This window comes from Parasteatoda tepidariorum, chromosome 4, assembly GCF_043381705.1.
Source record: "Parasteatoda tepidariorum isolate YZ-2023 chromosome 4, CAS_Ptep_4.0, whole genome shotgun sequence".
In the NCBI taxonomy this organism is placed as follows: Eukaryota; Metazoa; Arthropoda; class Arachnida; order Araneae; family Theridiidae; genus Parasteatoda; species Parasteatoda tepidariorum.
The window spans coordinates 57,816,217-57,828,615 of record NC_092207.1 but is presented as its reverse complement, the minus strand read 5'-3'; the positions used below and the strand labels follow the sequence as shown (position 1 = coordinate 57,828,615).

General features: G+C 30.0%; 2 protein-coding genes across 4 annotated transcripts in view; one reads left to right on the top strand and one right to left on the bottom strand.

Annotated features, from left to right (window-relative positions):
- The first annotated feature begins 1,261 nt into the window (after positions 1–1,261).
- On the top strand, positions 1,262–2,839 carry LOC107445205 (uncharacterized). Its single transcript, XM_071180344.1, has 3 exons — positions 1,262–1,962; positions 2,144–2,564; positions 2,606–2,839. Exons 1-3 carry the CDS (start codon positions 1,262–1,264, stop codon positions 2,837–2,839), a joined length of 1,356 nt encoding a protein of 451 aa, XP_071036445.1.
- Positions 2,840–4,342: 1,503 nt separating this feature from the next.
- LOC107445211 (protein croquemort) overlaps positions 4,343–12,399 on the bottom strand; it is a 52,008-nt gene continuing 43,951 nt past the window's right edge. For all 3 annotated transcript variants that reach the window (XM_071179887.1, XM_071179885.1, XM_071179886.1), the window contains exons 10-14: positions 10,642–10,760; positions 8,943–9,016; positions 8,118–8,172; positions 5,918–6,076; positions 4,343–4,507 (exon numbers count right to left, since the gene is read on the bottom strand). In XM_071179887.1, coding sequence (XP_071035988.1) covers positions 4,472–4,507; positions 5,918–6,076; positions 8,118–8,172; positions 8,943–9,016; positions 10,642–10,760 — 443 coding nt within the window. In that variant the 3' untranslated portion in view covers positions 4,343–4,471. The remainder of the gene's footprint in view (positions 4,508–5,917; positions 6,077–8,117; positions 8,173–8,942; positions 9,017–10,641; positions 10,761–12,399) is intronic.

The window sequence follows — 12,399 nt, the reverse complement described above, 5'->3', positions numbered from 1 at the left end:
CGAAACGAGAATGAAGACTAGACAATCGAAAAAAAGTATTTATCTGACCTGCGTGCAAAAATCATTATATACTTCGCTTTTATTGAACATCTGAACTAAACTTATTGTTTAGAGATAAAAAAGAAATATCAAAGATTTGACAGTTGGTTGTTTTGGTCTTAAAAACGTCACCTCTAACAGATTTGTAGGAGAAATAATCTAATTAACTAGAGCTATATATCTTAGCAATTTACGAAATTTGGCAGAAAATTTATTTTCTCTTAACGCTAATGCATTTTTAATGGATTATTATTTGCTTATCTTTGAAAGCCTAAAAATTTCAACCCAAAAGTTTAGTCAGGAAATTGGATGAAAATTTGGTTTCCTTAGTATTGTTTTATTTTTTGCATTTTCACCAAACAATTTTTCAACAATCAATTTTGTACTATTTATACAATTAAAAATATTTCCTTATAACTTAAAATATTAATAATATTTTTGTAAATATTATATTAATAATAATGTATATTTCATAAATATATATTAATAATATCTTAAAATATTTTTTAGTTATTTCACTCGTGAATATTCAAAAAATTGAAGAATGAGGTATGCAAAGTTTTGCACGTTCTTAAACAACATAATTAAAAAGCAAAACCAAATGATTTGCAAAAGCAGATGAATAGATCCTAGAAATTAATAATTTTTAAAAAATGAAACTTTTTAAATTTTTCAAATTTTAATTGAATTTTTTTATTTTTTGTGAAACAATTGAAAATATTTCATAACAATTTTATCAGCTAAAAATTAAATCTTTTTCTTTTTACTTAATCTTTCAAAAACTTTTCCATTAGGGGAGGGTAGCCTAAAGCGGGTAGCCATTCGTATCCTGCCGCAGCGCGCTCAAGCGCCGATATCTAACTATGCCGTGATTACCCGAATACTCACGAGTTTCAATCAATCCCAGCGGAGCAGAAGTAAAGCGACATGGCGTAACCAAGCACAAAATAAAATATTAATAAGTTTATTAAAAAAACTCAAGGTATGTAACTTGTGGCTAGTCGAAAGCCGACTTATTTTTTTATTGTCAATATTATTATATTATTCTAACGCTATTGACCTATAAACTACGATGCTCAATTTTTTTTAATTTTTTTTTATTTGAGGTTATAATTTTTTTAGTAAAAAATATGCTTTTGGGCAAAGCGGGTAGGGCAAAACGGGTAGACACCCGCTATGCCCCGATACATTTTTAAACTAACTTTTCTGTATTTTTGTAACGATGGTAAATAAATACAAGAGAAAAACAGAACAGGCGACCTGGTGTGAAACGGCCATGAAGAATGCAATGAAGGAATCTGAGACCACTGCGGTTTCTGCGGCTTCTAAAAAGTATGGTATCCCACTTTCTACTCTACAAAGACATCTGAAAAAGGGCAGTTGCAGTAAAAATCTTGGAGGATATCGAAGAGTATTCAAGGATGAGCAAGAAGCTGAGTTATTGCAATATGTATTTCAAGTCGATTATCTTTTCTACAGCTTAACTAAAAATGAATTTTTTAAACTAGTCTATGAGTATGCAGAACGCAATAATATCGTTCATCCTTTTAAGAACAGCAGTGTTGGAAATGATTGGTACTTGGGTTTTAAAAAACGACATTCTAATATAGTTGTTAGGCAACCAGAGCCAACATCAATTGCAAGAGCACGAGGTTTCAATCGGCCTCAAGTTTGCAGATTTTATGATTTGTTGGAAAGAGAAATTGATAAGCATGACATTGATCCAACAAGAATATACAATATGGATGAAACTGGCATTCATGCATCCAGTAATAAATTTCCGAAAATTTTGTCAAAATCAGGGGAAAAACAGGTGGGTGTAATTTCAAGAGCGGAAAGAGGAAAATCGACGACTGTTATCTGCTGCTGTAACGCGGCTGGATCTTTTATACCTCCATTTTTAATTATGGTAGAAAAAGAATGGTTGGTAGATTGTTAGATGGAGCACCCCCTGGTTCCCTTGCTACTTGCACTGACAACGACAACGGCTGGATTAATGGGCAAAAATTCCTAGATTGGCTTCATTATTTCGTCGAGAATACCCGTCAACTCCTGAGAAAAAAGTAATCTTAATATCAGATAACCATGAATCTCACAAATATAGTGACGCCCTTGAATATGCTAGAAAAAATAATGTGATTTTTGTATCGCTGCCTCCTCAAACAACTGATCGCAGGCAACCTCTGGACGGCTGCGTTTATGGACCGTTCAAAACTTGCTATGAAAAAGAAGTTTTAACTTTTCAACGAAGCCATGTAGGTAGAATAATTACTCAGTACGACGTAGCTTCACTTGTTGGGAAAGCTTATTTGAAAGCAGCTAGTGCGCAAAATGCTGTTCAAGGATTTAAATCCTCAGGAATATGGCCCACGGAACGACACATATTTAGTGATGCTGACTTTCTGCCAGCTAGTCTGACAGACAGGGCTGAAGTTATTGAAAACACCAACGATAGCCCATCACATATTCAATCTATTAATGCTGGTCGACTTTCTAATAATTCTGATAGCTCTACTTCTACATCTGTATTTGAAAACGTGGATCACATTTACTCTCAAGCTTCAAGGATTTCGCTACGACCACAAACGAAGAAACTTCGTATGATCCAGCTGTTGAAGATGATCCTTCATGTTCTACGACAACGAGTGGCAATTCATTTCAACCAGTAGAAGAGTCATTGACACCTCATGTGAAGCCTTTAGATATTAGACCGCTACCAAAACCTACTCCGAACAAAACTAGTCATAAACGTAAAACTCAAAGAGCTGAAGCCATTCACCATTTAAAAATATGCAAATAGAAAAGGAAGAAAAGAAGAAATGTCTGAGAAACAATGCTGCTGTTAAAAAAAATTTAAAAATCTTCCTTCGACAAGTAAACCAGGTAAAACTAAAAAACAAAGAGCTTCATAGAAAAAAATTGTAAAAGAGTATTTTTGTCTTGTTTGTGGGGGGCCTTATGAGGACCCACCGCTAGAAGATTGGATTGAATGTGGAGATTGTAAAGACTGGGCTCATGAAGCTTGCACAACTTATTCAGGAAGAGGGTCTTATTTTTGCGAACTATGTCAAGAATAACAAATCATAATTTGAGACTGATAAAATAAGTCTAAAATTGTTATTTAAATGTTATTTTTAACGTTTATTATACGTGTGATTAAGGTCTCATTATTAATGTTTAAGAAAATTAATATGCGCTTGTATTTGTAAAATCTATGGTGCTTACCCGCTTTGCCCGAATGGCTTACCCGCTTTAGGCCCCTTGTCGGGCAAAGCGGGTTTTTTCAGTGTTTTTTATTTTTGATACTAGATAATCATAAAATTTAAAATAACGCACTAATCATTTTTTATTTTATAGTTCAAGATCTCTCTTAAGAAATAAAATCAAAAACGCTGCGATAAAAGCCCAAAAACTACAACTTTTGAGAGTTTATTGTTAACCTACCAGCTTTAGGCCACCCTCCCCTAGTGTTAAATTTTTTATACATTAAATAACTGAGAAACCATGGTTACGTTTCTTATTTGTTTAACACTCAGAAGCAATAAAAAGCTCTCGTGATGCAGCACCCATTTCCACTTCTCAAATACCTTGAACATAATTTGATGACTGCTGGTAGGATTTAAATTCAAAATTGCTCAAAGTGTATCCTTCCGTCATACAAAAATTCGAACTTATAAGACCCGTATTCTGATACAAATGTCTCTATTTCCTCTCTTTTGAAGTAACTTGAAGCACTTCACTGAAAAATATTCCGGATGAAATTACTGTAAAAAGTACGGTACCGGCACTTTGGGTAAATCATGCGTAAAATCAATTTTACCATGAAATCCATTATAAATACTATGCCATAATTTTTAAAGTAATATTTATTTAATTAGAGTTATTCAGTGATTTCATGTTACAGTAAAAATTATGGTGCATCAGATTTTTGGCTCCGTAACATGCTCCAGTAAAAATGAATTTTACGATAAAAAGCACAGGCACACTGAGTGCCGGTCCTTTTCACCGGAATTTCCCGAATTTTTCACAGTGTTATTGAAACAACATACGCATTTTCTCCTTAAGCCTTTAGATACTTTGCACACCGAAAAAATTTTTGAAAAAAGTCATATGTTATTAGAAAACCAAATATTACGCCTTCAGCTTTATGACTTTATTGCCGCTTATTGCAAAGTTTTCATAAAATATTTTATATTTACGTGTAAAATCTTTCGTATGTACTTTCTTATGAACTTTAGCCAGAGCAACATTGCTTCATGAGGAATTTCTAAATTTATTTCAGTGAGTAAATAATAAGAAAATATAAGTAAAAATATAACATTTATTTTTTGGCATTAAAAAGTAACAAACAAAAATAATCAAAATCTGATGATTTATAAAAATGATGATATAATATTTCACAGTGATGATCTTTGGAATGACTTTTTGGCCTTTACTCATCATTTACTGTTGCGTAAGTAGGTTGTTCCTGAAAAAAATGTACACAGGTTAAAAAGATAAATAATAAACACGCATATTATTTTAAAAAATAACTCTAATCAACAAAAAATTCAAGTTTTTTTAATGTATTTTATTTATTTTCGTATTACGAATCGATTTTAGAGTCAACACAAGGATCACAATTTCTTCTTCTGAATAATCCACATGAAACTTCTGAATAATCCGCAAATAGAAAAAATAGATCCTGACTATAATCATTTTTCAATGATGAGAAAGTCAAAATTTGAAGAAGAGTTATTCAAAAGAATTATTCGAAGAATAAATTAAAGAAACTTTATTTATTTAAAATATCCTAATATTATGCAAATTTATGTTTATTAAAGCCGAAAATTGGTGACAGAATAGTTGTTTTGCCGTAATTTAGTGATTTGACGAGCTTGTAAAAGGTGAAGCGAAATCATTAAATTATGAAACAACATTTATTTAAAACCTATTTGAATGTAATTTTTAATAATTATTATGGACCGGGATAGCCTGGTTGGCAAGGCGAATCCAGGCAATCGAAGAATCTCCTTGTAGTAAATGGTCACTGATGCACATTAAATCAGTCGGGTCCCGAAGTCCTCCATTATCCCAATACAAATTATAGCTCTTCGGGTTTTGAATTGGAGATTGCTCATTCTCTGGTTCAAGTGAAAATTACACTTGTCCATAGATGGCGCCACTAGAAAACAAGAACAATAGCACCCCTTGACTTAATAGGCCTACGACAACAACAACAATAATTATTAGAAAATATTAAATTAAGATGATTTATTCAGATATATAAAAATAGAATTGGAGATTGCTCATTCTCTGGTTCAAGTGAAAATTACACTTGTCCATAGATGGCGCCACTTGAAAACAAGAACAATAGCACCCCTTGACTTAATAGGCCTACGACAACAACAGCAATAATTATTTGAAATTATTAAATTAAGATGATTTATTTAGATATATAAAAATACCAGTTCAAAGCCAACAGAAAAAGAAGAAGTTAATAATAAGGAAAAGCACCGAGCAACGTACGGGGGCATTTCTGGCCGTGGGTTGCTATAAAATTTTCAAATCTTATCATATGTCCTTCATCACCTTAAAGTTTTGGGAAAAGAGGTTGGGGGTTTTAGGAAAATAGTTGTTATTTAAACATCTTTCCTGAATTGATGATCGAATCATCAATTCAGGAAATTGATCAGGGAATTAATCATTTCTCCGTTTTTATCAGTTCATTGCCACGTGCATAAACCTAAATATATAATTTTATTGCAATGTAATAAAATTGTAATGTCAGTTTTCATCCTTCTTAGATAAATGATCCAAAAATTATGAATAGTCCTGGGTTAGAAAATTATTTTAAAAGTATAAGAATTCGAAGAGAACGTTAGAATCAAAAAGCTACCTTTTTTAATAAATTCCAAGGACGGGCTAGATATAAGGCGATGGCACAAAGAATTACTCCAATTGAAATGAAAACGATGCTAACTGCTAAGGCAACAGTTGGTAAAGTGTTCGTAATTACTCTAAATTGGGATGCAACATCTTCGTCAGTTACTGCATTCTAGAATTTAAAAGAAAAATTGTTAGGGTTAAAAAGTTTTAATAATGAATTAAGAACTAATAAGAAAATGAGTATTGAAATTGAAATAGGTTCTACTTTAAGAAGCGGGATGCAAAAGTAAGTAAACAACATAAAAAGAAACGGATTGAAAACTCGCTTCTGATTGAAAATTATTGCTGGTTCGAATTCCGGTCACAGCTTGCTGAATCATACGCTAAATACGAATCAGTGAGTTGGTAATAGGACCCCTGGACTGGAATCACTAAGGACCTCTCACAATCGTAAAATTTTCAAGATTCCTCTCCCTCGTAAAACGCAATTGTCGGCTACTTTTACTTAAATAGTTATCTCGAAGAACACTTAATTTAAAAGTTTTGGGTTAGATTCAATAATTCAAAGGATTTAAATCTCGAAAGCAGTACATACAATAATGGCTGTATATTAAAAGCAATGTAATAACGTGTTTTAAAATCAATATCCTTTCAATTTTTTTATATGTAGCTTTTAGATTTTCAAAAACGTTCAAAAAAATAAACAAATAAAGGAAACAAAAGATATTTTTAAGGGAATTATGTGGATTTTCATTTAAACTTTTCATAAAGGTGATATGATTTTTATTAGGCGTAACCCACATCAAATGGGCAAAAACATTTCATAAAAGGACTTTTTAAGGAGCATTTTATATACACTGTTAGAATTTTCATTCTAAAACAACGCTAAAATAACTGCCAGTAATCCCATTCAATTAACCGCAAAGTTTAATGTTAAGAACATTTTCTCAGCTTTACAGGTATGAAAACCGTTAAAAACTGGTACGTTTAAAGAACCATGAATGCAAAACTATACGGTTTTGTAACCATTTATTACTAGCATGGTTTCAAAACCGGAAAATGAAATTTTACAGTGCATTGGTGTTAGATGTTAGGCTTTTTGGAAGGTAATGAACTTTGGAGTTGAGATTTAACTCTGTTTTTTTAAGTGAATCGTAGAATGTGGCTACTATCATCTATCATGAGAGATGGAAAAAACGAGATTTTTTTGCGTTAAACAGCTCTGTGGTGCTGTCAAATATGCGTAAATGAGAAATTCGTATTCCAATAGTTCGGGATTACCAATTGTAAAAAGCAAGATACTGGAAACTTCTCATATGTTGACAGAGAGGAAATGGTGTAGTGTCAACGCTGGGATTCAATCCCCCATTCAGCTGGTCAAGAAATTCATCGATTAGACCTCTCGGCTAACGCGTGTTCTCAGATGCAAGGAAATAAATGTCTTCATAAGCTGTTCATCACAAATTTATTACTAGGCATCTGATTATTAGAAAGATTAAAAGACAATCCGATGCTGATAAATGAATGATGATGATGCTGATATGATGATGAACGATGCTGGACTGATTCGTAATCCTTATCGAAAAAGGATTAACTTCCAGCTTTCTAAGAACGTGAGGTCGTTTTTCATTGACTGTGAACTTAGTTGGTGCAGAAAAAATTCTAGTTGTTTAACCGTATTATGTGAAAATAGTCAATAAATGATTTTTCTCTTGGTCAATAGTTTTAATACCATCTTAGTTATAGTTATTTGCCTGTTCTGCTTAAAGAAAGTAAAATCAGAATTAAATAAATTATTATTTAACCATTTTTTCCTAGAAATTTTTAACAGTATAGGCACTATCAACAATCTGGCTGTGTTTGGATTGGCAATGTCTGGTAGCATTTAACTTCATCCCCATTTCTAAACTAAATCATCTTTAAAGGTTTGAATATGATTGATTACCCTTGATTTTTCAGTCCATCAGAAATAAAATCGTTTTGTCTTGTGAAATTTTAAGTTGCTCTTACAAAAATGTTTTAGAATATTTAAAAAATTTTAACAAATCGTAATAATTAACCATACAAAACAGCTTCAAAAATTCTTAAAATTTTTAAAAATTAACCGAACAAAAAAGCCTCAAAAATTCTTAAAATCGTAAAATCTAAATATGTAAAAAATCTTAAAATCGTAAAAATTAACCACATAAAAAAGCTATAAAAATTCTCACCGTACTAAACCAAAACATAGGGAAATATATTGTCTTTGAGATGTTCCGAAATTGGCTGAAAAGGAAAAATAAGAAATATTCATTTTAACAAAATATTCTAAAAACTTATTCAATTAATTACTTACTGCAAGAGAGATTTATAATTTCATTTAGCGAAATCATTCAGATTTTTATAATACATCTAAATTTATAAATGTACATAGTATATTTTTGTGGAAAACATTAAATAAACCTAATGATGTAAGATAAGAATAAGATAACCACAAGTCTAAACTTTAATTCAAAATCTTGATTTGACTTTTAAAACATCTACAAGAAAAATATAATGATCAATCCTAATCACAAACAATTTTAATTTTATTTTTAAAATTATTTAAATTTCAAAAATGCCTCAAATTTGAAAATGATCCATGCATTTACTATTTTTTCCTTTTTCAGAAAATATATTAAAATTGATCTAACTTTGTATTTGAAAATGTATGTGCCAAATAAAGATTTTCTAAAATATGAAAATTGCTATGTCGAATGAAATAAATAACTTTCTTTCGAATTGGACAATCTATGTCAAAATGAAAATTTTATTTTTTGTTTAAAAACATCTATGACAAATAAAATCTTTCTTATTATTATGCGAAAACTTTTTGCAACAAATAGTTTGAAAAATTTTATTAGCATTTTAATGGTAGAATTACAAATGACCAAAATATCAAATTGTAGTGTTGTTTATTACTTTGCACAAAAAGATCAAATTCTAATATACTTGTTAAAAAAATCAGAAAATTATAATGTATTTTTAAAAATAGTATATAATAAAGAATTACTAACTAAATTTCAGGAACACGTTCAAATATTATGTTGATTTGCATTCTGGCAGCAACGTTTAATGGCACACCTAATTCCTGAAAAAAAATTACATGAATATTATTTGGGTGCTTGCATTTCGAGAAAAAGTGAAATGATTGTGCCTAACCATGTGATTTAAATCAGATTTAATTCGATACTTGTAAGCTACGTCAGGCGTGTGTCAAACCTGATTGCTTTCTGAATCAACAAATGCCATGATTTACTTATGATGACGTTACTTACAGGTACCCATTAAATATGTAAAAAATACAAGCTTATTCCCAGGAAAATGCAATTTTTTTTTCTAAAATTATTTTTTTTAAGAGAAAGCCATTTAAAGTTTTTTTCAAAAAAAAATTTTTGTTAAATAATAAAGCAGTAAGCATCTAAGTTCAAGTTCATATATAAATGAGAAAAATGCGGTGTTTTTTTCATTGGCCCGTATATTAAATGGAATAACATATCACACATTTTTAAAAGGCGCTTTTGTAAAGCAATGCTTTTAACGCTTTTTCTTTATTATAATTTTTTGATTAAATTAAAAATGATAAAATAATGCTCTTGGCGAATTTCGTGCCTTTAACTCCGCGATTGTCATTTAGTTAATCTTACTCTTTAACCGATTCCAACATGAAAGGCAAACTAGTCCTATTCGTATCATACAATTTTTAAGAAAATTTGAAGAAAATTAAAGAAGTTATCATGCCTTAAAGTATAAATAAAAAAAAACTGTTAAAAAAATTCTTCGGCACCATTTTTACCTAATATATGTTTGTTTGATTTTCATATTGCACTATATGCACTATATATCATATACGATTATTTATGCATTTTGTAACTGACTTTCTTCTTTACTAGTTTCCAGTAAGGCAGTGTTTCCCAAAGTGTGGTACGCGTACTCCCAGGGGTACAGGAACAGTTTAGTGGGGGTACGCGTTCTTATGCGAAATTTCTTGCAACAAAAGAAAATTTCTAAAAATGTTATTTAAAAACTAAGCTCGCCATGAAAATTTACGATTATGTATTTCTCTATTGGCTATTTTTTGCAGAGTTAACAGTGAATAATTAGTATTGTCAACAACTAGTTGTAATTTTGAATTTAGCAATTTTTTTATAGAAAAAAATACATTTATTTATTTTATTAGGGTGCACAGCGTTACGAAAAATTTAAAAAGGGTAAGCAAAAGTCATAAGTTTAGGAAACACTGTTATTGACTAACGTTGAGTCGATTATTCAGAAAGTGCATTTGATTGTTGATAGGGTACACATCGTTACGAAAAATTTAGAAAGGGTACACGATAGTCATAAGTTTGGGAAACACTGCAGTAAGGGAATCGCGACGTGATCGATATAGCTGGAAATCTGAGAGTAGAGTTGGTGAATATAGTGAATGGCATAAAACATCCCAACTAGGCTTTAACAGAATTGTCATGGCCCTTAAGGCTGTGCACTTTTCTAATGAATGATGACCCCTTTTGATTCGTTTCCGCTAACTGTTTTTAATTCTTCTAATTAGAAGCTTCTGTGAATTCACTTTTTTTTTAAAAAAATATGTAATCATAATATTTGCTATCAATAATTTTTATATATTCAAACCTTTTCTGTATGCTGCTTAACGAAAATCGACATGAACTTTAGGGACTAAAAAATACGTATTACACAGTTAAGTAAATAACTTACTGGTACAAGATCTAAGTACATAAGATGTTTTTCGGGATCTGGGTCCAGCCCTTCTACACCATCGGTGTAGATAGATTCCCCAAACAAGAAATGCGGGAATGACACAACAGCCGGTGCATCTAAAACAAAAGGACGTGTCAATCAATTTTCCTTTTACTAAGATTAATTTAAAAAATAAATTGCATTGGCCAAATAAGTGTCACAACATAATAAACTGGCAAGAATAATAATCGATAAATTACTAATTAATTAAATATTTGGCAGTTAAAATAATGACAGTTTATTATTAATAATGCTTGTGATAAAATAATAAATGTGAAAAACGCGTCATTTTCAAAAGTTTAATGACATTCCAAACATTGAGTAGATGAAGGTTCAAACAGTTACGAGTCTCAAAATTTCGAAAATAATTATATTTAATTAAAAATAAAAGATAGTTTTATTTCCTTTGATTCAAATAAGTAAATACTATTCATATATTCCAGTATACTATTTCATATATTCGAGAATTTTAATTATTCTATTTTATTTATTTCCATCAATAACTCCAAATCCATTTTTTCTCTAATGATAATTTTAAAAAATGAAATTGATCAGATAATTATATTGAAAAATAATATAATTGGTTTGCTAAAAGACAAAATTATAATAATAATTTTATTTAACGAAAAACAATGATTAAAAAAGCTTCATTTTAATAGTATTCTAAATATACAATAGATGGCAGCACAAAAACATTATTTAATCACATCACAAAATTTCGAGGGAAAAAAAATTTATGTTCTAAAATTCGAAAGTATTTTTATACAATATCCAGTACACAGAAATATTTTACAGGCAATAATTTTTTTTGGAAAAAAATTTATATAACAGCTTAGACACTAAACTATAACGTGAACAATTTTATAGAGCGTAGTAGCAATTAATGATCGATGTTAAACAAACTGAGAACAATTTTTTTTTAAAAATGCTGCTTAGAAAATAAAATTTTTTAAAAAAATCAATTAATAAATAATATATTAGCCGTACAAACATACCATGCATAATATGCACAAAATTCCAAAATTTACACTGCATAAGAACTGTAACATTTTCTATTAATTCAAAAAATAACAGCGCTAAACACTTTATGTTTTACCTTACATCTATTTTTAAAATATTAAAAAGAATATTGTTTTTCGAAAGTTTAAAATTTCTTTTTTAACATTTCTACTATTATTATTTATAATTATTACATCCCAATTTCACAGTAAATTTCTAGTTTTAAAAATAAAAAGCAGAGAGCAGCACTAAACGTCTATATTTTATTTTATCAAAATATTTAAAATAATTATACAATATTAATTCAACGAAATTTGGAAAACATTGTTCGCTTTTAATTTCCTTAATTATACACAAAAACAAGTATCAGAACATATTATATAAATAAAGTTCTATTTCTTACAACCATCAAATGAGAGGCAGCTTCTCTTGAATAAAATCTTTTAAAAAACATTTAATTAAATTCCCCAAAATTATTTTTCTGAAAATTATTCTATGTTACATAACTAAAAATAAAAAACTATGTCAAGTCAATAAAGTTGGAGAAAAATTAAGATTTTTGAGGATACATATATATCGNGTTGTTGTTGTTGTAGTTAACTTACGTCGCACTAGAGCTGACCGGTATTGGCGACAGTCTGGGAAACATCCCTAAGGATGATCCGAAGACATGCCATCACAATTTTGATCCTCTGCAGAGGGGATGGCATCCCCTCT

Excerpts from the sequence above, each read along its gene's own strand:
- LOC107445205 (XM_071180344.1), top strand. The coding sequence starts at position 1,262 with ATGGTAAATAAATACAAGAGAAAAACAGAACAGGCGACCTGGTGTGAA. Across the intron at positions 1,963-2,143 it reads ATTATGGTAGAAAAAGAATG|TGACGCCCTTGAATATGCTA; the intron begins GTTGGTAGATTG and ends TCACAAATATAG. Across the intron at positions 2,565-2,605 it reads ATAGCTCTACTTCTACATCT|GATTTCGCTACGACCACAAA; the intron begins GTATTTGAAAAC and ends TCAAGCTTCAAG.